At 40.5% G+C, this 27,009-nt stretch overlaps 1 protein-coding gene across 8 annotated transcripts in view; it reads right to left on the bottom strand.

The window, feature by feature from the left end:
* Positions 1-1,368: 1,368 nt before the first annotated feature.
* Ac13E (Adenylyl cyclase 13E) overlaps positions 1,369-27,009 on the bottom strand; it is a 143,539-nt gene continuing 117,898 nt past the window's right edge. For 7 of the 8 annotated variants that reach the window (XM_075688326.1, XM_075688331.1, XM_075688330.1 and 4 more), the window contains 2 exons: positions 21,026-21,106; positions 1,369-9,706 (listed from right to left, as the gene is read on the bottom strand). In XM_075688326.1, the coding sequence (XP_075544441.1) occupies positions 7,814-9,706; positions 21,026-21,106 (1,974 nt within the window). In that variant the 3' untranslated portion in view covers positions 1,369-7,813. The remainder of the gene's footprint in view (positions 9,707-21,025; positions 21,107-27,009) is intronic. The other variant, XM_075688333.1, reaches the window with a different exon arrangement.

Below are 27,009 nucleotides of genomic sequence, written 5' to 3'. Positions count from 1 at the left end.
CGAGCACATTCCGAAGACGCTCCGACAACATGGGTTGAGCGATGCATTGTGGGGCGCCAATGGCTGCTCTCCCATGGTGCACTGCGTACGGCAAGTCGGCTGTTCGCGGTTTCATTCGCATGGCTCGGCTTTATTTCTTGTTCTTTCTGAAATTGGAGTATGTAAATGCGTATTAAATGCCATGAATTCTACAGATTGGTTGCTTCCGTCTTTATTGTAGCCACGCTGTTCGGAAGGGGTTGTTAATGCATTTATTTTGTTTCTTTTTGTTGTGGTCATTTGATTGAATGGTCCCTTGTATGTACTACATACATCAGCGCGAGTTCTTGCGCTGTTCCGCTTGATTGGATAAGAAACACTATTGAAATGCCTGGGTTGGCTACGTAAAAATTTGTTAGCGGTTGATATAAATCGCAACAGGTGCAGCAAGTCGCATTAATCTCAGACGCCATCCGCTGCTGCCTCGGGTGATAGCTCGCGCATCAGCTGATCGCCGGGACAGCCGTGTGTATGTTCCAGCAACAGCCAGAAGGTTCGTTACTGCAGCGTTAACTGAAGCGCAAAGAATACAAATCGCGCACGAGATACTTACCAGGGCCTGACCTTATTACGGTGCTACTAGTGTACCGTTTCGGGCTGTGTAAAATCGAAGCTACCGACCAGTACACATCTGCAGACAAGTTATTGCACCGGTGTCGCAAAGTGCACTTTCGATCGTGATTTGTTAATTTGCGCAAACTGCAGAAGAGAGTTAACTGCGGTCGATAACTTCAATCCCGATCGAGCTCAATCGCAATGCGTATTACACGCAGAAGGCAGGCGTGGTGCATGAATTTGCTTGCTTGCACCTACTACGGGAGATTAGCCACGAAGCCGGCAGCTAAACGGGTGGGGCGGAGGGCGAAAACCTTAGAAAGAAAGTATGCCTGAGGGAACATTTGAAATTACATTGACTTAAACGATGCTTCAACGTTGTCAATGACACCACTTTAACAAAGTCGAATGTAAACGAAACGCGCTGGTAAACGCAGCTAGTAGTCGAAGCTGGCCTAGCAGTGGTTGACTTCCCGCTAATTGGGTAGTTTGACGATTGATTTTCAAACTTTGGAAATTTATAAATATGCATGAAGTCGTTAAGATGCTTACCAATGCACTTGTGCTTGATAAAAACTCGAGCTTTTTATGCCAAACGCATCCATTACATTTCTGCGACACCAAATCTACATCACATATTCAACAAAATTTACGCTTTCAAAATTAAATTTTCCGTGATAGGCTTCATGCATGGCATTCGTTTAACCACCACTTTAGGTTTCATCGCACAGCTTTTTCTCACCTTGACATCCAGAATATCTGTAGCAGCCCACGAATGATTCAGAACACTTTATTTACAAAATGAATAAATAATTTATTTGGGAATCCCCTATACAGACTGAAAAACAATATAACTGTACATAGAAAACAAGCTTGTCTTTTTCATAATCTTCAATATATATACACCTAAATATGAATACAACCGCTTTGTTTTAGAATGCAGTGACCAGTGAATGTTTAAACTCTCAAACCTAAAACATGACAATAATATCAACATAATTTTTACATTGCCAAAACAACAGAATTTTTAAAAAATGTATCGATCATCGGCAAGGACACACAAGTAAAAAATGGATTCAATACACTAGCACTCAATCTCATCTAGAAGCAACAAATGACTTCCTGCCCCCTTTAAAACATTTCAGGTGTAGCGCAAAGATCACATTTAACAAATACATGTGTAGATGATCCCAACACTGAAGGTAATGATATGCAAATAGTAGTATTAAGTTGGTGGCAATCAGCAGCAGGACACAAACAGACAGAACGAGCATGATTCACCACACATGTAATTGCCAGCCACATTCACAGCAACAGTTCAGAAATTCACATGACTAGAAAAGTCCCACCATTTCATTCTATTTTTCTGTCTGTATTTCTCTGTTTAGGTTGTATAGAAGCACAGATATAAGAACCAAACAGCCTAGCATCACACACAATTGCCGCAGTAATACTGTGCTTTGATGTGTGCAAAGTGACATTCAAGTGCTCATTCCATGTAAGTTTCTTGCAGGCAACGGATATCATTGGCACCTTTAGAATACTGGGCGTTTCCCACATGTGATGGCCACGTGGGTTTGGGCGGATCACAAAAAGATCTCAAAGGCGCCCATTCCTGTCGCATGGAGACGGAAGTGCGCTTACCGGGTACCATACTGTTATAGCATTTAGCACAGAGCACACAAAATCGAAGTAGGCAGCACACGCACATCACCAGGAGAGGCGCTTTCTATGAAGGAATTGGTATAAAAAGCGCATGCAGTGCTATAAACACTTGTGACTGAGTTTTTGTGTGAACATCAACAAGGCAGAGCAAAGGAGACGCTTGGTACCAGGTTTGCTTCCTGATTGCCAAAGGGATTCCCATTTGTCCTGCAAACAGGCGTGTTTCAGCCTTCAGGCATAGCTGTGCATCCGGACTGTTGGAATGCAACCCGAGTGTGAGGCAGAATATGCGTGTAAAAATGGTGCGAAAAGATCCTTTAAGGGCCTGAAATGTGTAACAAACACTTTCCATACCGGGCGCCTCCACACATGACACAGCGCCTGCTTGTAGATGATATTGTCATCAACAGACTGCTCGTACAGCGTTATGTGAAAGCCAAAACACGTGACTAGATGCTTTGCTTGAGAAGACAGTCACTCTTCCCTAGCATGAGGTGCAAACACTTTGGATTGAACTGTGTGTTCACTACCCTAGGCACAACATCAACATTTCTTTTCCTTTTTTTTTAGAAAAGTACAAAGCCTAGATATCTAGTACCAGTAAAAAGTTGTGTAAATTAAGGACAGGTAGCATGGCTTGTCATTTGGCCTCAGCTGCAAACTTGCACAGCAGCAGCTGAAAAAAAAGCTTGCAGCTTCCAGTAACATGCAAGCTTGTGCCTTGGCAAAACATAAACTTCGGGCACAAGCAAACCATGCTTAAACAATTAAGCTCTCGTGACGCAGCTTCACACTGCAAACACTGTTCTGCACAATTTCCAGACTTCAAAGCTGTATCTTAACATTCATCAAAAACGATCATCATATAATGCAAAAAGAGCTTTTATACAAAAAAAAAATTGCACCGCACAGTTCGTCACAAAGCCAGGTGCCCACTTCCAGCACAAAGCAGCAGAAAATTGTGTTAGCCTATTGCCTATTGCGCCGGTCCTGTCGTTTGTGTTCTTCTTTCTGAGTCCTGGTCTTCTGCGCCTCGCTTTTACTACTTCAAGCATGAACCAACTAGCCCAAGCAAGAGTTTTACTTGAACAATATAGAATTTTAGTCACTGTGCATGTGCTTTGACATTTGACTAATAGTGGAATGCCGTGAAGAAAAACCCAGCATCACTTCTGGTTGAATCTGGCAATATTTTGTCCAAACAAAATGTGCTGCAACATTCTTCATTTGTGTGGCACTTCTTTGTTGGGAGAGGTCTGGCACTAAAAAGCTTGTGCCACCACGAAAACATTAATATTGGTTGCAGTGAGTATAGAGCCATAGAAAGCATCACCAGAATCACCACCAGGGCTGCTTTTTGCATTTCCACGACGGTATTTCGCCAAAACATTAGTGCCGGAAAGTGCACATACCGGCTAAAGCTTTCACTAATGTACCACCAAGTTTGAATGCAAATTCAAGCCCTAGAGATACCGTCATAAGTAATAAAAAGCTAAACCTGTGCTCTAGAGATACCGGCATAAAAAAAGAAGAATAATGAGTAACTAAACCAAACAAACATGTGTTGGATGCTTCATTCATTAATGCAGCAAATACAAAAAATTTCACCTCTTTTGTTCTTGGTATAATATGAATTTTGCTGCTAACCATGGAACACTACATAATTTCACTACATGCACCACAGTCTTTTATCATGCTTTTTCTTCACATTATCTTCAAAATTGGGCATTGGAAGCCAGGCACCCCATAGAATGCCACAAATGCTTATCAGCACTTGCAAGAAAGCAGCGAGAAGCCCTAGGTTGATTTCACCAGTCTGAAGAAAAATCAATTTCACTATGTACATACTGAATGTTGCATAGTTCAGGACCATAAGTTTAGCTGTGTTTACCAGTTCAACTGCTAGAGCACACTCCCAGTAAAATTTCACACAGAAGCAGCATTTGGCAGTGGGTTTTGTATAATGGAATACTTGGATGCAGTGCTAACAAGTCTCATTCAGAATGAATCGAAAGTACAGTCATGCCTACCTACAACAGACCACTGCAGGACAACCTTGTGCACTAGTATGAGCAGCAATTCATCAACTAACAAATCTTGCATGAGGCCTATGAAGTGATAACAGCTCAATCGCCATGTCACTTCGGCTAGAATGAGCAGAAGAAACAGCTACGCAGGGGCACAATGATCAGCCAAGGCATAAAATGAGACTTACATGAAAAGCTTTGCTAGAAACATGCAGAATTTGGCACAAGATAACTTTTTATTTGTAATTTATTCAAAGGGCTAGCCACAACCTTTGTAATGGTATCAAACTTCAACGTAGCCAATCATGATGAAGAATGCCTCAATACCAAGTGCTTCCCTTTTTAAAGAACTGAGTGGCTATCTTCTTACATTTAACACTTTCTTTAGTTTTTATTTTTCACTGGCTCTCAAGCATCCTCGTATAGTACCTTCTTTTTTTGCCCCCTCATGGTTCTTGATGTCAGTAGCAGTACACGTGATGATCAGAATTGGGACCACATCGCTTCTTATGTAATATCAGAATCATGATGTCTGAAGTTGCCACAGCATTAAAGATCTACAAGCTAAGTATATACTTTGCAAATCAAAGTCACAAAGCAAGGTTAAAAGTTGGAGATGCGTCATTAGTTTTCCACACTAGAATACATGTAGTGAACATGCAGACTGCCTGATGATCCTGAGGAATCACTGGGACAGCACTACTGAAGCAGACATTTAGTGATTTCTGGTAGTAAGGGCCATATGCATTATTTTCATTAATCAAGCCCTCACCAAGCATATTTCTTGTCCTCAAAAAATTCCTTTACAGTTTTTTTTTTGACAAGTCAATTATAACAAACTTCTAGTTAACAAACAGCTCTAGTGCCACCAAGCAGTTTATTGTAATTGGGTTCAACTGTATGTGTCACCTGCTGCACTGCCAGTTGAAAAATGCAGATTTTGTCAGGGAAAGAAATGGCAGTGCCATGTGTTAGGTGAACCACACCACATTTCTGAATGAAGATGCTGCCATCTACCAGAATTTATTAATCCACCTCACTTGCTTATCCATGCTACACAGTCTGACATCTCCGTGGCAAGCCTTTGCACACCTGTTGACAAACGATGCCACCATTCCCTCAAATTCGTAAATCTCTTTTTGGTCCAGCGTCACTTTAGACAACGCACGCTTTAGGATTGCTCTCGGTGGAACAGGCAGTATTGCTTCAAAACATGGTATCAAGCAAAATCCTCTGTTAAATGCCACCCTTCTGTTAAATTTCGGTACAAATGAGACAATGGATTAGCTTGACAAAGCCATTTCTACCCGTCTTCTTGAACAATGCAACGTTCAAAGCTTTCCCCTCCTTTCTAAGCTGTATTGGAGGCACATTTTGCATCCCGTGCTCATCCCATCAGCTCATGGTGTTACTAAATGCACTAGGTTCCACAGCTAAAGAAACAAAAATTGCTCTGTAAATAAAGTGATTTACAATATTAACTGCCTGGCACTTGTAACAGATCCTGCATTGTCATTCAGTTAGGGAACGCTAACCCAGTATTCCGAGAAACAAAACACGATCAAAGTTGTGATGAATCCACTCTAAAATCCACCTGTGCTAGATTCTGTGTATAAGGGCATAAAGGGACTATGCCATACAAAATTTTAGCAGTATTTTCTTTTTGCTACAAAATGTATAACCACGGTGCATCTTCCTCAAGCCAAGATGGCCAAAACAACCAGCCTGCTAACAGCATGGTCTTATATAATAAAACTACACAGTACATTAAGCACATGTTTCCTGGTCCCTCAAAGGCTATTTCATTAAAATGCATTCCACGGCAATCAGTGTGCTCTTTCTCATTCACCAGCACAATATGAGAAAAGTGATGATGATAACAAAATGCAAATAAAACGTAAGCGGAGAAATCACGATCTGAAAAGGATTGGTTATTTAGCCCTTTTTAAGTGCCTTGCTTGAGTGTAATCACATGGCAGCCGATGCACACCCTTGGCCATCCCAGAGATAATTTGTGAAGGTGAAACCCTCGTAGACTGGTTCCACCATGTACTTAAAAGCTAGGTTATCTAAAACTTTATGGTAGGTACTGTTTTTATACAAGAGATGGCTTGACAAAGCTTACTGACTATTGGTGTTGCTTGCATCTATCAATTTTCAAAATGGCAAACCAGCACAAAAAATCTGCATGTTTCTTTAACGATCCAGAAATCCAAGAGCTCCTTATTTCTTATGAACTCTGAGTCAGAGGATTTTGATATTACTTATGTCTTCAAGGGACAATGACGGCAACAAAGAGGCTATACTGCTTGAGATGCACTGATTATAATTAAATGATTAGTAGCATAAGTCTTAATTTTTTTTAATTTTCAGATTTAGAACATTTGTAAACCTCTACCAAACATATTGCCCAAAATACCATTTCAATTGAAAGCCTGTTAATGTTACTGAGATAGAAGTTGAATTTGTTGCACTTCGAAAAACACCCGGCACCCAAAGGATTAAACAGCTGCATGTCCTGAAAAGAAAAGAAAAGGACTGGATTTCGCACCACATGATAAGCACAAAGAACCAACCAAGCTTTATCATCGAGACTATGCACATAAGCAATTTGCGATTGTGATTCGTCTCAGTTGGTACGCAGCGCCTGTCTCATGCTTTGCATCAGTATTCTCCTATGTCGACACTGTTGCTGTATCTATGACAAACTAGGTGAACAAGAATAGAATCCTGTTAAGCAAATGCACAATTGTTCGCAGCTGCTACAACAGACAGGAAGAAATAAGTGAGCTCCCAAAAAATGACGACAAAGTGAGAACTTATGAGCCATGCAGCAAGGCCTGCAAACCAACGACTGCAAATAACACAGTATTAAAAACAAGAATATAAATTGTAAACATTACTGACAACAAACAAAAATAAATCACAATTACCTAAACACGCATCTCAGTGAATCTCCCATATAGCTGCCAACAAACAACATTGTGTAAAAACTTACAGAAACACCCAACGAAAGGACTCTTACACAAGAACACTACTGTCCAAAGCATTTCTAAATTTCCTGTACTGCATTTTGTTCACTTGTCTTTTCACTTTAACACAATGCAGTCTTGTGAACACATCATCGTCTTGGCTTTGACAGTTGACCTTTCTAAGGTGGAAATCAAGGATGAAAATATTGTGTAAAACACCAAGCACTACTATTCTCAGTGAGATTCAGCACACCATTCTATCTTTGTCTGTTAGCTGAAGTACTTAGAACATTAAACATATATTCACCACCATCCACACACACATGAGAATCGGCACACTTCATACACACTGTGGTGTGCACACATCCACATGCATTCAAAGCACTGCCATTTCACGAAACTTGGCATTTTGATCAAGTTCTGCTGGGTCACCACTAATGTGGATTGTTGACTGCAGTATGGCAGCTTGCATATTGTCAAAACGTCAGTCACCGGTATCCACCTTGCTTGACAAGATCATTTGGGGCCAAGGCTTACATTAAGCCCTGCGCACCATTATGCTGGCAATCCCTCTTCACTTTTTGCTTCCTTTTCAACTTCATCACCTTTTGCTTGTTCATCAGGAGGAGCGGCTTTCTCTTTTTCATCAGCTGTAGATGTTGTACTAAGGCTTGGCCGCTGTGTCGATGGAAGAATCCTGTACAAGACTTTGTCTTTCTTCCTTACAAGAAGGTACACATTCATGTTGTTCTTTCCCTTTATATATATTGAACCTCGTGACTCGAACACATACAGCTCCTGCAGTACCTGAAGGCAGTGTTCAGGAATCTGTATACGCCCAGGAACTCCGTGGGAATCCATTCGACTGGCAGTGTTAACAGCGTCTCCCCAGATGTCATAGTAGAGCTTGGTTGTGCCAATGACGCCTGCTGTGACATCACCGTAGCAGTAGCCAATGCGAATTACAAAGTTAAACTCAAGAAGATTCTGGTTGAAGTTCTCAATCACTTGTTGCATGGCTATTGCAAAGTCCATCAATTCAAAAAGGTGGGTGAAAGGATGTGGATTCTCACGTCGCAGCTTGGGATTCAGTCCAGAAGCTGCCATAAATGTGCTCCCAATGGTCTTGATCTTTGTGACATTGCGAAAGAGAGGCTTTGAAAGCAGCTCATCAAAGTCCCCCACAAGCTCATTCAGGACACGTAGATATTCCTTGCCTCCTTCATATGACTCATCATACATCTCATGAAAGTTGACAATACTCGCAAAAATGATTCCTGCATCACGATGGTTCTCAGAGTACTTGGACGTGTTCTTCAGTTGCTCAGCAACATGGCGAGGAATTATGTTATGCAAGAGCCAGTCAGCTTGATTTTTCATAGACTGAATGCGCTGCTCATCACGGGCTGCCATGGCACTGCCATGAAAGCTCAACCGGTAACTTATTTCAAACTCACGATTGAGCAGCCAGACGAGGATTGTATTGAGCACAACGTGCAGTACTATCTCGTAAATGGCTGACTGGTTGCAGCTGTATGAATCACGATGGAAACTGACACCTGGCAGCTCTACACCCAGGTCAGAAATGATTTCAAGGTGTGTGATGTTACGAGTGGGAGTCCGCAAAGGACATGGGCACGCTGGCAAGCCAATGAGGACAGCTAAAACTACTCCTGCACATGTGGCCAGCAGAGAGCGCAGCCAGAAGTTGAGCTGGGTGAAGTTGCAGAAGTGCAGAAGAGAGACAAAGACAACATAGCAGAAGGCATTGGTACGTTCTGGGGTCGAAAGCACACCAGCACAGGTGAAATTTGAGAAGATGGCACCGATGGGAAAGCTGACCAGGACAAGTCCGACCATGTGCCAAGGGTACCACTCAGTGCAGTAACGGTAGATCTGCGCCAAACAGTCGGCTACCCAGTGGCCTCGAGTGGCTAAGATTTCACGGATGCACAGCATGAAAATGCAGAGATGCACACTAGTTGCAAAGAGGCAAAACAGTAGCCATGACACAGGGGTATCAAACAGCACAAAGCAAGCAAACATAATGATCAAATAAAAACCCAGCGCCACAAAAATGTCAAAATAGGTGGTGAATGAGGCAGAGGCCATAGTGGGCGCAAGGTCACGGTGATGGAGCCGATGCCGGTAGTTGCGCTCCATCTCTGAATCATTGAAGAAGAGGGTCACAGGATTCACAGGTGGACGTATGAAGTAGTCCATGGTACAAGAGTCCTGCTGTATACAACGTATCATTTGCAGGTCCGACTGTTTGCGGAGGTGGCGCAACCGTGACAGGCTTTCGTTGAGCATGAGTGCAGGGTCCACGAATATGCTGTAGCCACGCAGGCTAGAGCCACTGGACCGTCCCGTGTCTGCCACGGACGTGTAGCTTGAGCAGTAACCACTGGCCCGCTGTGCATACAGCGGCGTTGGAGTGTCCAGGAGCTGCAAATACACACACAAAAAATTAAAATGGACAAAATCCACTTCTGAACACAAAATTTGTGCAAAATACAAATATATATGTGCCAGTGGTCTAGCCCGGAGAAATCCATTTCTACAAGTCTTCCTGAACCAATGATGAACACTGATGTCAGCACATGATTTCTAAGCATAAACAGTTGTGTCATGAGTTGGGCATAAGAGACACATAATCTTTTTTCTTTTTTTCGTAGTATGACTGCTCAGAAAAGATTTAAACAGTACATAAACACAAGAATGCTAGTATAGCTGCCTTTACAAGTGGCTTTAGAGGCACATTAGAAAGAGAAGCCAAGTTTGATTGGTAGAGTAGTCTCCGTAAAATTTTCTCTACATTTGTTTGACTGGTAAAGCTGGTTTACCAATAAAGAAAATCACGATTAAATGCTACTCTTCAGTTTTTACATACAAACCACATATCGTTAAAATGTCACACTTGCAATCTATGGTGTCATCAGTGTTAGGACTTGAGCAAAAAAAATGAAGATGCCAAGTAAGAAAAAAAGCCAGTGACTGTATTTATGACTCCCTATTATTAAATTCCAATGCATCAGCCGTATAAACTTTTGCATATTTTGTGGTCGCACTGCTAAACAACTACATTGCACTGAGCAGGTTGGAAATAAGTACGTGCTTATGTATACCAGGCAATGCACTTGGTGCCCCATGGGCATTTGGTGCCTGTGGGGCACCAAATGCCTCTTCGTTTGGTTCACTATTGCGCTTGCCATACGCTGACATTTTCTTCTTTTAATTTTAATACTAATCTTTAATATTAATGTATTTTTCTGCTTCTTGCTGACACTACCATTTACTACATAGACAACTATCAGGCAAAATATCTAGTAAGTTAATTACTTAATTATGCATTTAAGTTTAATTTCTGTATTTGGATGCAATCACCACATTGAAGTAGCCAACTTTCATAAGTTTTGTAAAAGGCACTGCTTTAATATACATAATCAAAGCAGCTACAGTAAAGAACTTAAGGCCTACCAGAAGTCAGTTCAACAGGTGCATGCCCCACTTTCCCTCCCTTTCATAGCTACAATTATTCTTTTTCTCATCTGTGCAAATATCAAATTAGGATCAAAACATTAGTAGCCTACACAAATCAACTTCTTCTGTGACAATCTGTGAATTGATCTTTTCACAACTTCTTGAATAGGTACGTACTATCATCACCTGGTAGAAAGGAAACATGTGAGCATGTTGCAAATAGCCTTGTTAGCGACATGTTGTGTGGCGTTGTGATGAGAAGTGAAAACAAAACGAGAGAAAAGCATCATTCCTTCTTCTGCTTGCAACCCCATCACGGAAGTTTATTTCTCTTCATCTATGTTGTGGCACACCCACCAACAAGAACAGTTTTATTTAAATTTGATATGGATGCACTCTGTCTATTGCAGTTTTGGAAGTTGGTGTAAATGGTGAGTTAGGACAGGCAGCATGATCGCCCAATCACAATGTTACATTCTTCTCCGCTTGTGAGCAATATAAGCACACTAAGAAGAAAGCATGAAAGAAGCTGTTCAAGTAGCAGAAGTGCCCTCCTCTCCATCTGTTTTCACGTATTGCTGTAGCACTGTGCAACGTGCAGCCGATGAGGCCATCTGTCATGCGTTAAATGTGTTACCTTTCGTAAAGATGATGATAGTACAAGATTTAAGAAAATATGGTTTGTCAACACGCACGTGTACTAGGCTTCGCCAAAAGTATGAACATAGTCTTGCATACCTCTACTAAAGCCTAAGCACACTAGAAGTTATGGCCATATTTGGAAGTCACATATAAGTCAACAGTAGATATGTACTTATAAACTTTCTAACTATAGTACCCATGATAGAGTATATAATCGCGACTGAACGAGGACGTAGAAAGAAACAGATACACAGGGAAGCACTGTCTCTGTGTATGTTTCTTTCTACATCCTCGTTCAGTCACGCTTATGCACTCTATCATGGATTCCAGCCAACTAGCCCGCCAACGTGTTTTAACTATAGTACACTGGTAGGCTGTTGAAATGCCGCTCAACATAAATGGATAACCATAATTTATGAATACAAAAAAAATGTATACTGTCCTTAAACTTTATAGGCTACATTTGACAGCAAACGAAATGAAACATAACATAAGCACATGAACTTCAGAAAGGAATAAGTTTGGGCAAGTTGGTTATTCATCGTAATGAAGGTAATATAGCACAGTAAGGACGAGGGACAAGTCAATACAGGACAAGTGCTAACTTTCAACAAAGATTTTATTGCAGATCCTCAGCATATATATACACCCATCCGAATCCACAGAGAAGACGAAGATACACTGCCACGTGCGGACTATGTCAAGAATTCAAGCTCTTTCTTTGATAAAGCCACTGATGCCCAACTGACGCAATCATCTCCAGCCTGTGCAATCTCGGCAGCTTCTGCGATTTCCTTGGTTCAGCTATTGCGATGGTGATTCCCGACAACAGCGTGATCAAAAAGAGGACGGCAAGGTGATTGTGCATCATATTTTTTACAATGGCCTGGCGGTTGGGCGCCCGTAGCAATATCAATGACTTTTTTGTTTTGCTCTTGTAGATGCACATTCAAGCACCTGCCATTCTGACCAAAGTAGTGTCTTCCACACAAGAGTGGAATTCTGTAAACAACTCTCTTTTTGCAGGTGACGTAGGCATGTTTGTGCTTGATATAACAGCATGGTTTGTGCATTCTCATAGGGCAGCCCAACTTGCACAAATTCAAAAGCTCATTTGGCACCGTGAACAACACTTTGACGCCGGAACATTGCCCTACTTTTTCAAGATTGTGAGAAACTTTATGTAGATAGAGAATCACTGCTACCTTATTTTTGTATCTTTCTTCTTTTTACTCTCTCTTGTCTTCTGCTTCTCTGTTCGTCACTCATGCGCAATTGAGCTTGCCTTCAGCAACTGAGGCTGTAACGTGCCTCGGATACCCCGCCGTCTCCAAGCATGCCACTTGCCTTTGAAGGCTTTCTGCCACGAAATGATCGCACGACTTGCAGAAAGCGCCAGAGAAGGAAGAAAGCTCTGTAAGTCATGCAATCATTCCATGGTAGAAAGCTTTCAAAGGCAAGTGGCACGTCTGGAGGCGGCGGGGTATCCGATGCACATTATCATCTCAGTTGCTGAAGGCCTGCATCGCAGAAGAAAGGCTGAATAGCATATGAGTGACGAACAGAGAACAGAAGACAGGAGAGCGGAAGAAGAAGAAATATACAAAGATAACATAGCAGTAAATCCCTATCTGGATAAAGTTTCTCACAATTTTAAAAAAGTAGGGCAATGTTCCGGCTTCAAAGTGTTGTTCATGGTGCCAAATGAGCTTTTGAGTTTGTGCAAGTTGAGCTGCGCTATGAGAATGCGCAAACCATGCTGCAATATCAAGCACAAAGAAGCCTACGTCACCTGCAAAAAGACAGTTGTTTACAGAATTCCACTCTTGTGTGGAAGACACTACTTTGGTCAGAATGGCTGGTGCTTGAACGTGCATCTGCAAGAGCACAACAAAAAGTAAGCAATATTGCTACGGACAGCCAACTGCCAGGCCGTAGTAAAAAATGTGATGTGCAGCCACCTTGCCATCCTCTTTTTGATCAGACTGTTGTCGTGCATCGCCATCGCAATAGCTTGACCAGGGAAATCGCAGAAGCTACCGAGATCGCACGGGCTGGAGATGATTGTGTCAGTTGGGCATCAATGGCTCTACCAAAGAAAGAGTTTGATTTCTGGACGTAGTCTGCACATGGCAGCATGCTTTTGTCTTCTCTGCACATTTGGATGGGTGTATATATATTCTCAGGGTCTGCAATCATATCTATGTTGAAAGCTAGTGTTTGTCCTTTCTCAACTTGTCCCTTGCCGTCACTGTGCTATGTTAGTTGCATTACTATAAGCACATGGCCTCCAGCATGCGCTGCACAATATTAGAGTGCATGGTCAAGAATTTGATGCATGGACAGTTAGGATGTAATGGTGCATGCCTTGCTTGTTCTAGGCTGCACTCTGAAGCGCTTCACAAATGCACCATCACAGCAAAGTCAGCTATCAGCTCCTGCTCAAAGTGCTTTAACACAAGTGAAAGAGGCAGCTCACTTTCACAATAGCTGTCTGCACAGCTATGGACTGCGAAGCTTTGGCATTGTATGAACAAATTGGAAAAAAGGAAGAAAGAGCGCAGCTCGTTATCTCGCAATTAAGCACACACTGAGTTTGACTGGCATGAGTCGTCATTATTGTGTTGTCGTATATTTACTCGCTCTCACAACCAACATTTTCTTGCAATTACCTGTGGAACACGTCACTTGCCCCTGATATGCCTCTTAACATCAAGCATTGGCCTCTTCATTAGCTCTTTTTGGCAACAGCCCATTTAATGAAGACATGCTATTAGGCTCTTGGCTAGGCTGTCTCAACAAAGCAGGTCATTCGTGCACTTCTTGTACCTTTGAGCAAGAAGTGCTCACATTATCGGCATGTGACTGGACCTTCTAGACATACATTTGTACCTGCAGTATTCACATCCAACTGCCTGCCCGTCCGTACTGTCATCCCTCATACCTTTTGTAGCTGGCTAGAGGGCTTTTTACGTCACGGTCACCTTTCTGCTTTTTCTCAAATAATTTTCTCTCTCTCTCTCTCTCTCTCTACTTGCCATGGTCACGTGGTGGCTATGGCATTCTACTGCTGAGCACGAAGTTGAGGGGTCAATTCAGTCATGGCGGCCGCCCGTTAATTGGGGTAAAATGCTTGCATACTTAGATTTACGTCCAATTAATTTGAAGCCTTCCACTGTGAAATCTCTCATAGTCCTAGTGTTGCTTTGGGACATTAAATCTAATTAATCATCTATCTCCCTCTCTCACAGCCCCTCAAAAGTGCACTCTGTCCTTAAGCACAGACACTTATGCGCTCCTGACATCTACTTCAATATAGTACAGTGTATCAGAGGAATAGCTTGCAGAAACAATTGATCGCATACATCCCTACCATACAGCAAGAGCATGGGTTGTTACGCATCATTCACAGGGTATTCTGTATGCCTCTAGCATTGGAGTTAGCAACAAAGTTTGTAATGCACAGGATAATAATCAATTAGGCAGGCATCCTGAGTATAGACAGGAGGTTAGGAGGGTGTCTACAGTTTATTATCAGACTATTATTGCACAATTCTTATGAAGTGGTACCACACAGGCATTAGAAGCGATAAATTTATAAGCACCATTTCAAGACTAAAGTGTAGGATATTCCGTGCATGCACACTAATTACAGGAACGCTGCGATTTCTCTTGCCGTTTCACTTGAATCAACTAACAATCTGAAAATATTGATTACGGTACTTCATCGCTTTTGTATGTTGTTGAACTCACACTTGATGTACTATTTTGTTTATGCCGCTTTACCACTTTTCTTTTGCGATTGTTGAACTAATGTTTGTTGTACTTTCTTGTTTACACAGATTGATCCGGTCCGTCTCATTTGTACTTTTTATATATTTTAGCCTTAGTACTGATGTTGTGTTTATTTAAATACAGTGTATTCATCACCTGCCTTTAATGTTAGACACCGTGCATTGTAATTATGTTTCTATTGAATCTGTACTCACAATACGTCTGAAATTATTGTTTAGTTTATTATGTACAGTTTCTTATTTTGTTTGCCTTAAATTTACCTTTGCATTGTTGTATTTGCCTGTCCCTGCTATTTGTACTGGGTCGTGGTCCTAGTCAAGCCCACACAGCAGCTTTTTGACCACGGCCCTCAGCATTCCAAATGTTGGAATAAAGTTTATGATTTGATTTGATTTCATTTAATTTCATTTGAAGAAGGTGCACTCATCATATCAGTCAGCAGGCTTACCTACAGAGAAATTCAACGTTCACAGGTCATAAAGGGAATATGCCAAGCAAATAATAAATTCTTTACGTGAACATGCCAGACAACTTTTTCAAATAGTTGATGAAGTTGGCAAGAGAAAGAGGCACAGGCAAAGGCAATAGTTAAATATTCCAAGGACCACAGGCTCAGTCACTGCGCAGCTGCTGCTAGGTCTTTGCTGCATTCCCTCTTCACCACCCACATTTGAATTGACTCATACCAATTCAGGGTTCATGCACTTCCTACACTCGCAATAGGAACTTCCAGGTTATCTCCTAATACTGCTTGTGACACACGCCAACCAAACACAGTGTGCAGTGAATGACATCTGTGCAAGCTGCTCTTTTCGTCTAGTTTACTTCATTCAGTACAAATCCATGCCCAATGTGCAAAAGGCACACGCACATCTGATCGACACAGTACCAGGGGTCATACCGCAATTGCACCTCTGACCAGCAACCAATTGCCAGGTGCACTTGCTTCTTGCTATGTGCATGCAGCGGCGGTGTATCCAAATGTGACATGATTACTTTCAGCATGCACCAAATGGCTAGGCCAGAAAAGGTCAGCAAATGAAGCCCCTCTCCTGCCAGCACAATTTTCGTATTACATAGTTGACGTTGTAAAAATAGAAGTGCCAGCTACACATGACTCCTCCAAATAAACCAATGCCTACTTTGCATTCATATCTAGTAAATCAGTAAAATCTTGCAGTTTATTCAGTTTAATACCACATTTGGGTGCATTATGATATTAAGCTGAATGCACTGCAAAATGCCACTTATGTGCAACACACCACACACGTATTTAAGCCAGTTATAACCCTCCAAAATAGAGCTACACACTCTTACTTTTTTCAAGTTGCACTGCTCATACAATACTACTCTTTCAATACCTGTATGTCATGCCGTTCAACACTTTAATGAATTACAAAACTATGCTATGCTTCGCGAAATGCAAAGGTTGTGGGTTCGGTTCCCACCGGCAGCAAGTTGTTTTTTCATCCACTTTCATTTCCAATAATTTATTGTTTCTTTATTTTATTTATTAAGCACAAATAATTTCCCTTATGTTTTCCTTGGTGTCAGTGTTTGTTGGCTTCTCATGATATGACTAATAAAAATCGGGCCCTTCGGTTAACCACCTTTCTTCTTGTTTAAAGCTACGCTAGCGGTTCATAATAGAATCAACACTAACTATCGAGAGCATTTAATTATCTTGTATGCTGGATATGAAAGCAGTAACAAAATAAAAGACAACTACCTCATTTAACAAAGGAAACATGGCTACATTAAAAGGACAATTACAAGTAATGTAGTCGCTATCTGGCATAGCCTTCTTGTAGAAATGATACATTGTAAAAACATCCATTTAGCCTTAAAATGATATTTCTTAGCTCATGCTTGAACATCTGAAAGTTACAAAAACATGACTTTTTGCAATGATACCTATATCTCATAATGAACAGAAACTATATGTAAGCCTCATGTCATCACTAAGTTCACCTGTTAGCTATATTGAAACTTAATTTATTGTCAGTTTCATTTGCTAGCTATATTGCCGTTGTGAGCAGTGCACCATATACAGTTTATATAAATGTGTTGCTTCAATTTCTGTTATTTTCATATTAACCTATTATTTTGGTGTGTAATATAGGCATATCTTTATTTACACTTGAATGGATCCCAACTAGCATTGAGGTAGGGCGTTCAGACACTTTAATACAATACAGTACATAAAATTCAAGCACAAACAAGCCAGCAACTTAGAAGAGTCATGTATACCTGGAACCCATATTTACGCAACACTAGGCAGCTTATAAAAAGAATTTCAACAAAGTGGACAGCAGAATTTCTGTGACGTCAGCAGATTCCCTTTATCACACCTGCTGTAGAACACTCAAAAGTAAATGTGGCAGTGAAAGCGATCGTGCGAAAGCGATCACAATACAGCTCCAGTGTTGCATTACTGCTGCAACATAGTGTACGTCCATACCCCAGTACAGGCAAGACATGCATCCTCACTTTTCACTTATTCATTAACACATAAAGATGATTAACATGAGTGCAAAAAATATGAGCACATAATGAAGCCCATGTGCTTGCATGATCATGTTTCATTCATCACCAAGAATATAAACCAAACAAGTGGTAATAAGCGGTACAAACGTGGAAGGGGCGCATATATAAGAGGAAAGGGAAGCTTATGATTCGTAACTTCACAAATCGCCAGTGAGCTCAGAATTTGGCACAACAAAATTATCAAAGTGCAAAGTTTACTCCTACAATTACTTTTTATCGCAAGCTATGACTATGCAGCTCAATAGCTACATCCCAAGCTTCTGGTAATGTGCTCAACACAAGTGCACTGGGTTAGTGCACGAGCTGCAGTGCATGACAAACGTAACACCAGAGTTTGAAGCTACCTCTGTTACTGTATCTTTACAAATATAATGGGAACCAAAAAATAATGCAGGAGCTTATTTTATAAAAAATTTATAGTAGATAAATATGTTGTGACAATGCCACCTGACACTGCGCATAGCCACCACAACCAGAGGAATAAAACAAAAATATGACATACACCAGTGCTTTTACAATAGGTAGTTCTGATTAAATCAATTATGTTCTCTATCATCTGTACTAATTTTTTTGTCACTGCCTATGAGTAATGTCACTTAAGAAAAGTTCAAGAGAGCCAGGCCCACTGCCAGTCTTGCCCAGTTACTGCTGTTGCACAGTATTGCACCAGTTACCACTCTAGCTATGTTTGGAAGTTTACATGCAGAATGCTATGCAAGGCCTAGAGCTGGCATTTCTTTCACAAATAAGGTGCTTAACACTTTTCGCAACTTAGCAGTTTTCAAAACTTACTCGAGAGGTAAAACCTGAATAAATGTGGCCCATTAGTGTCTATGCAGGTTTCTTCAGTGGTCTTTCAATCGGATTTGGAATGATGGGAACTAAAAAAATAATTTCAGCCCAGCTGATGGCTAAACATGCAGTGTAAATACAGCTGCGCTAATTCCCTTTCTGACGACAAAAGTGCTGACGTAATACGTGAAGCGTTTTATATTATAGTTTCTATCACTACAAATGTTCTAGATATATAGTGAACCACGGCACAGTTGCAAGTTCTCCTTCATAGGCTCTGATCGTCTGCTGAATTAATCAATGCTCACTACTCATACCACACCTGTATGAAAGCACTGCTTCAAAAAAGAAAATATGGAATCAAAATGCATGTAAAATTATGTGCAACTTTGCTATAAGAGCACAATGTTACCAAGCTACAATAAAATGGGAGAAGTCAGCCAGAGGAAAAAAACTCGGAGTCATAGAACTGAATCTGTATGACAGCACGCAAAGTCAGCAACTGCCAAGCTGAAGCCTGAGCATCCCATCATTCCCATGGTGGTTGAACTGCAGTGCTTGTTTTCCCTCAAGTGTGCTCATTTTAAATTACAATTGCATAGGATGGTTGGCTGGTATGTGAAAGTCGCCACAGATAAGACAAAGGGTGGGATAGATTGTCCAAATGTTGCTTGCAAAAAAGAAACGTGTTATATTTGTTAAACTACGGTAACTTACATTAATGAATTGGCATATGGACACCACAGTATAGTGCACTGCCCACACCGAATTTTTTCTTTCCTGAATGAGATAATCAGTGCATTTCAACTGCATGCAATCAGTGAGGTAGAACCATAAGTTATGTATATGTCATATGCAGATTGCACATGCCCATGCAGTTGGCATAAGAAATTTTGACAACCATGAGAAATGCACAGTGAAAGATTCAAAGGGCAGAATGGGATTGCAGAGTCAAATGTGTGAATGCAAAGTTGTGGCAACAGTATCGACATACATCAACATCCATCCATTGCATCGAAGTCTGACGGAAATGAAAGGTTCACACCCGAGCTTTGCAAGAATCGGCAGCACAATTGAACACCAGAATCAAAGATGCTGTGCAAGAGTGCAGACTGCTCTTTTTGTGCAAAAATCATGCAAAAAGGGCATGCGCTATCTCGACAAAGGGCAACTGTGTTGTACTGGCTCACAAAGTATAAGAGCTGCACACTGGATCAGTTGCAGTGATGTAAACTCTGTGTACTTAAAAAATGTGATGTAAACTCTGCATACTAGTAAAATTTAAAGAACGATCATACACACATTTTTTTGTTCTGAACTGCACCATGTCATGTTTATGCTACTTGCTGTAATTATTCTTATGTTCACCTAAGCTGCTATTAACACATGCATCTACTATGCAAACCTATGCCAAATTGTATAAGAGGCAGGGCTGTGCATCGAGCTGTTTGTGCCTTTTGCTTCACCCTCCGCTCGATGGCACAGGAAGTTCCTGACAAATCTTGACATTACAGGCAGCTGCAACACGAAAAACTTGGAGGGTGCATAAGCTGTGCCTTTAAGAGTGGAATGCGACAGCATTCAAAGTTCCCTGACTGCTTCTCATGCTTCCCGGGCAACTGCAGCTTACGTAACCGCAATATTTACTGGGAAACACTGGTAGCGAATGCTACGCACGAAGTCAAGCTTTCTGGTAGAAACGCAGCCTCTTACATGGGCTGATCCTGGAAGTAGTGCACAGCCACGCCAAGAAAATTACATCATTTTTAGGTTTCTGCTATTGTTTTGCACTTTTAGTATTTAAGTCTGAGAAGACTTAACATAAAAGGCATGCCCTGTCGGTGTTTTGTTTCATGACATTTTTTTGTGGGCTGTCATTTGCAAAATTCCAAGGAATAACATTGTAAAGAATGTAAGACAAGTTATGAGCAACTTTAATGATAGAATGGTGCAGCAATATAACCCGCATATACTGCATGTCGTAGAGCAAGGCATAGCATATAGATATATCTAAATATATACAGAAATTTTCCCTCATGGACAACTCCACCATCGCTGACACCGACACCAGATTTTCTGCAACATGGGGCCATTAATGCTGTCGCATTAAAACTGCTGTTCAACTGCTGAAATACGAACTGCTGCTAACTGCTCCCGCTATGGTGTCTCTTACAAGCATCTGCTTTAGAATGTGAAGTTTTTTCTTTCTTGCCAGGCTTCCCATTTAAAGTGAAATGGTTGTGTTTTTGTCTGCTACAGGTGCCCTGGTGATATTTTGCAGGCACATATGTGCGGATGGCATTCAACACACACATATACTAAAGGCCTATGAGTATCACAACACTCAAACACATTTATTTCTGAAAGCTCTCCTTACTCACTATCCTGTAGGACCCACCAGTTCCCCTTTTTGCAAGAACATCGCATGCCCTCATGTGCTGTGCTTTGTGTGAACAACAAAGAAAAAATATATGTGCACAAGAATGTTGACATGGCATAAGGGTATACCTTTACGATGTTCACCTGCCACATGCTGACAAACACAGGAACATTGTTATTAAAGCGTAGCGCCTTAGCTTGCCGCGGCATCTGTACGAGCAAAAACAGCAGAAGGTTAAGCAGGCAGACATGCTGCACACGGTAAAACAGCATGAATGATGAGTCTGTAGTGTAGGCACAACAATACATGTGCTCGCTAAATTGCATCCATCAAGGCACTTTCCCATTTCAACCATGCACTGCAGAATGCAGGTAGTGCAATGTCACTAGAAATGTCATGCAATCAGAGACAATTTTTTAACATGAATACAATAACACCAATAGCAATACCATATAAGATCATGTAACACATGCAGTTCTTTCCTTTTCTAGCTTTCGCATAAGAAGCAAGGGTGTGGCTACTTCATGAAAAAAACATTACGCATATATTTTTCTCAGCCTCAAGTTTCTTCAAAAAAGTTGACACATTTGTCCCTACAATATAACACCACTGTATACACCGTATAGGCTCACATGAACCTGAAGCTGATAGCATTGGCAAAGCACAAAATTACACCAATACATAGATATGGCTACAGCTTGACAACTTCTCTGCCTTCTTCAGATTTCAATGGTTCTTTTACCTCGTAAACATTGTGGATGTACCTTAAACATGGGTAAAATTTCACTTTCTTTTATTTTTGAGCAGTCTTATGCCTGGGGCGAGCAGGGTAGTTGGGTGTTACAATTTCTCGCCTAAGGTTGGTAGAGCAGCTATTTAAGAAACTCTTCAACTAGCAAGGTAAGAATTAGTGCACAAATAGGTTATTCCTTACTCTTTTTTTTTTTTGTCTCGAATGAATGTAAACTTGAAAAGAAAATACAAAACATCAAATAATGCTACCAATCTGCCAATTAAAAGTGGAGTAAGTTGGAAAATCATTGTGCTTGGTGCATTGGGCAACAGGCAGAGATGCGCCGCGCAAAGAGCTGATGCACTGTGGAAAAGAATCTCCAAGCACCTTCCAAAGAGTATTTTCTCTCTAGATGCAGAAAACAGTAAGAAAACAGAAAGCCTGATATTCTTATTGCATTAATATCATTCTACACCTCCTGCAAGTGCAGCCCACGTAAGTGTAGTCCCCATTTTCACGAGAAACTCAATACAACTCTTAAATGATTAGAGGCTTGGAAGACATAATAATGGGGTGTACAATAGTGTTAGGGCATTAAAACAGTTCAACAAGTGCAGCTGTTACACTATCTATACAGTAATAATTATGCAAACGGTACCCACCTTTGCCATGCTACACTGGGTGCAAAGCTGTCGCTATTAGGTGCAATTATTATAACAATTAGGTGTTCTTCAGAATCACAAGCTCTTGCATGAACAATTTGAAATTGAAATTATTAATCAGTGGACAAACATAATCTAAGACAAAACAGCGGTCTAACAGTTGTGCAAATTTACACAGAAAGCAAACCTCTTTGCATCCAGTTAAAGAACTATCACTAATTCAAAGTGTGCACACACATAAGGCCATTGATAACTCTATGAAACTGCTTACCATTCAGCAGTCATTAGATGTTCCAGCATAACTGAGTATATGTCTAAAATGCTTACTGCTTGCCACTGTTGTTGAAAAGAAAAGTATGCAATCATTGCATTCTACCGGTGCTAACATATGGGGCAGACACTTGGAGGTTAACAAAAAAAGCTCGAGAACAAGTTAAGGACTGTGCAAAGAGTGATGGAATGAAAAATGTTAGCTGGGACATTAAGAGATAAGGAGACAGCAGTGTGGATCAGAGAGTAAACGGGGATAGCCGATATTATAGTTGGGCAGGCCATGTAATGCGTAGGGCAGATAACCAGTGGACCATCAAAGTTCAAAGTTACAGAATGGGTCCCAAGGAAAGGGAAGTGCAGTCAAGGATGGCAAAAAATTAGGTGGAGAAATGAAATTAGGAAATTTGCAGGCACAAGTTGGAATCAGCTAGCACCAGACAGGGGTGCTCGCTGGGTGAGGTCTTTGTCCTGCAGTGGACATACATAAAAAATATGCTGATGGTGATGATGATGATGTCTAATTATATCATTTGTGAACGTAACAAACATTAAGAAAAAAAAATTGCTAAAAATGTCATTTTTTAATCACGCAGCATCCATCCTCAGTGCCTTTTGTAATACTATGGTTTGGTGAGGCAAAGAAGCTCAAACTAATGAAAGCCAAATGAAAACTAATTAGGTGGCCTATGAATACAAAATAAAAAAAGATCCATCCTCAGCGACTTTTGTACTACTTTGATTTGGTGAGGCAAAGAAGCTCAAAATAATGAAATCCAGATTAAAACTAATTAAGCGGCCTATGAATACACAAAAAAAGATAGCCAATGAAAATTTTATTACTGTTTAAATTACATGAAATTATGGGTTATCTAAGTATGAATAATCTCTAGTTGTCTGCATGGAGACATTCAAATTTCGCACAAAAGTGGTGTAGGTGTGAGTACGACGATTAGTGTACCTGCTATATGCATTATATTATATGTATGCTGTTTTTATGTCTTCAGGTGTATAAATAAAGCTCATTTTATTTGATTCATTGATTGATCCATAGATTGCCTACAGTCAGCATGATTTCTGCATGCTGTCTGCACTACTGAACTTACGATTCAGCAGGCAACACATGTTGTCGCATGTATAGCCCACTACTACTAACAACTTGCATCTTACAAACTTAGTAAAATATAAAGAGAAATAATCCAGGCACATAACCAATGCATGCATACAAAAAAAAAATTGATATTTAGAGAAAGTAACTCCACACAACTTTTGGCATAAAGTGAAGCTCCATAATTTCGTATGTCTTGATTGCGTAACTGGATAGATATCACCACTTTTCACTGATGCTGTATCTTCAAGTGGGGATGTGGCTTCCCAGAAAGGCACTTGTTACTGCTGTGAAGCCCATACCTAAAGGCATTTATGTACAACATGCACCCAGCGCTGCAAACACTAGCGAAATTTCTTTAAATGCAGACATAGTGAGCCTTGTTTGATGAAAAGGGTAAACATGTCAAATCTCGAGAAATCTAGCTGGATGCAAGGAAGTTTGCCTTCTACTCTCAGCTACTAATCAAGAAATGGGGTTAATGCTGCTGGCACCTTTTTTGTCGTCCACATGGATATACTTTGAGCTTTATCGCATTTGTCAACCAATTTAGTGAAAGTCTTTGCAGAAAAAATAAACAATGCCTCCATACTGTCAAAGTGCACAAGGTAATCTCGGCTAACGCTTTCACTTCATTCTTTGCCAATGGTTGGACATTGTGCTAATAAATACCATTGAAAGCATAAGAACATGAAATGAGACATCGTTTCAGCTTCAGAACAATGACTAAACTATTCAAGTTCTAAAACAATTTAATAAGAAACTTCCCAACAAAATTTGGTGTCATTTGCATAGAAATTTGAGCAAATTTGTCCTTGCAGCAAACATAGCATAAGGCCTTGTCAACGATTCCGTGGTGCTTGCAAAAATCTACTAAAACCTAGGAAATTCCCCCCCCCCCCTTTTTTTAGTCTAAGTTGGCAGTTATCTAACTCCTGAGATTGGCAGCATTGCCCACACCTCTACATCATACATACATTTTTTTCACTTCTTTGGTGCCAGTTTCAAAAAGAAAAAAGTAGTTCTACATAGCCAAATATGAAGCGCATGACGACCAAACATCTAACAACCATCATTAAAATGAGCACAAGCTTTGAATCTGTCTAAGCGTAAGGGTTAGACTCACGAAATTCCAATGACGTCAACTTTTTAACCAAGGGAACGTTTCATAACACATGCCAGACACGTTGCTCTATTTGTAAATTGTAGGACTTATGATAAGGTTATTTCATCATATAAAAATATATGTTTGACTATCAGTGCTAAACACAGATGATCACAAAATATTCCAGGTCAACATCACATAGCTAAGAAAAAACAAAATCAATTAGCTATAGCAGATTAGCAGCAAGAAACTCCTGCAATATTCCATCTTGATAAGTTTTGTTATTCAGCAGCCCTGCCACATTAAATAATAGAGCAAACAAAGCAGCTGTGTTAATGCCGCAACTGTTCTGTTCTATAGTGGGCTGAGCCAAACAATTTTTAAGTGCTAAAGAACTCGTTTTCGGGCATGCTTGTGCTTGTCTGTTTAAGGAACTAAAGCATAAAACATGAGGCAAAATAAGTCAAGCTATGCGAGTAATTTAGATAAAAGGGAAACAACTAGTATTAATAACATAAATGTATCTTTTCAGCTCCATTACAGACACAGCTAATTATATTTGTATATTCATAGTTTTTCTTTCTCCTCAAGGCTACATTTACAACATCTGCTCTATCAGAAATGTGTTACATCCTTTTGCCACCATTACCTGTTCTGCCTAGACAGGAGGATGAATCACAAGTGTAGCAATGTAACACTAATAAAAAGTTAGAATTTTTAAAACTGCAAAGATGTATTGAAGATAAAGACTGCACATGTGATTACAGCATGAGATACAGTCGTGTTCAATATTATCTGCAACATGATGCCCATAGTCTAAGGGGCTCCAAGATGGCACAGTGATGCCAACATATGAAAAATTTGAGAATCAAACACCTTTCCAATTACTGATATTTATTAGCCACAAGAACAAAGATTGAGGAAGTGCTCGAGGTGCCTCTGCAGGCTGATAATTATGGTGAGCACACTTCCTAGAAGGCACAACAGCCAGCTGTGTTCCCACATGATGCAGTTGATAACTCCTTAAATAATTTTGTGCGTGTTTTCAACATCAGGGCACTGAAGGAATTGTGAGCAAGCTAAGTAAAATCTGGGTGACAGTGTACAGATTTACACAGTGTTGGCTAGTAACAACTACTCCAATAGTTTGAGTAAGAATGCATAAAACAATGCACTGCATCATGCAAATAAAAAAACGTGTCTTTCTATGTCTGCTCTATTTCATTTTTTTGTATTGTTGATATGTTGGTGCACCAGTAATAGATTTTGAGCATGTGGATCACTTCCATTAAGGTGAAAAATTTTCCCAATCTCTTTGAGTTCAACTAAATGGGGTCTGATTTATTTGCTTAAAAACATTTGTCATATAGCCCAAACAACAACCCACTTTTCTGAAATCTAATATAAAGAAAGGCACAGTTGCTACCCTTATGAGAAATGTTACTAAAAGCACAATATGACCAGTGGTTAGAATGCAAGCATTGCCATACCAGCAAACATGATCTGATTTGAAGGGAAGGATCTGGCCCAGATAAAATATTGAATTCATGTAAGTAAGGATGTTCAGTTTTTAAAACGCACTTTTCAAAATGAGGCATTCGTAAAGCTCATAAGCATATTTAACATGAACTCTATTGCGATATATTACTGCGTCCACAGGCCTATATAGAGGCTGCACAAGAGAAAGAAAAGTTCTGAAGAATGCAAACACAGCACGTAAACTGTGTAATTCTTTAGGATAGTGAGAATGCACAGGGCCGTTGCTGAAAAGTCCAGAGACCAGTAAATGCGCCTTGGTAGAATGGATAGCTATTAGTAACCCATTGTAAGCTTGCTTGTAATATCACAGCACTGCTGTGTGGGATGCCAAATAGCTTGCACAGGTGCTAGCTTGCACATGCTCAACTACATCCCCTGTGCTCTTACTACCACAGTTTCCTACAGATATTACCAGAGGAAACTCTGGCCTAGCGATCGTTCAGCTGCCATGAAAAAGATTATTATTATTATTATTATTAGACTTTATTAATGCAAGGGCATCTAAGGCCAGAGAGCACCATCCATGGAAATGATGGCTAGTACATGGATTTTTCTAGTGTTCGTGCTTGTGTCTTCAAACATTCTTGAACCGATATTTAGTACACTTTATCTTTCAAAACTTTCAAGAACTGATAGTTTTCTACAGGCAGCAAGGCAATTAGACTCTGCTCACATTCGTAACAATTGCGAATTGT

The sequence above is a fragment of the Dermacentor variabilis genome, chromosome 4 (assembly GCF_050947875.1).
Source record: "Dermacentor variabilis isolate Ectoservices chromosome 4, ASM5094787v1, whole genome shotgun sequence".
Taxonomy (NCBI): Eukaryota; Metazoa; Arthropoda; class Arachnida; order Ixodida; family Ixodidae; genus Dermacentor; species Dermacentor variabilis.
The sequence above is the reverse complement of the archived record's forward strand: the minus strand, read 5'-3'. Positions and strand labels throughout refer to the sequence as shown.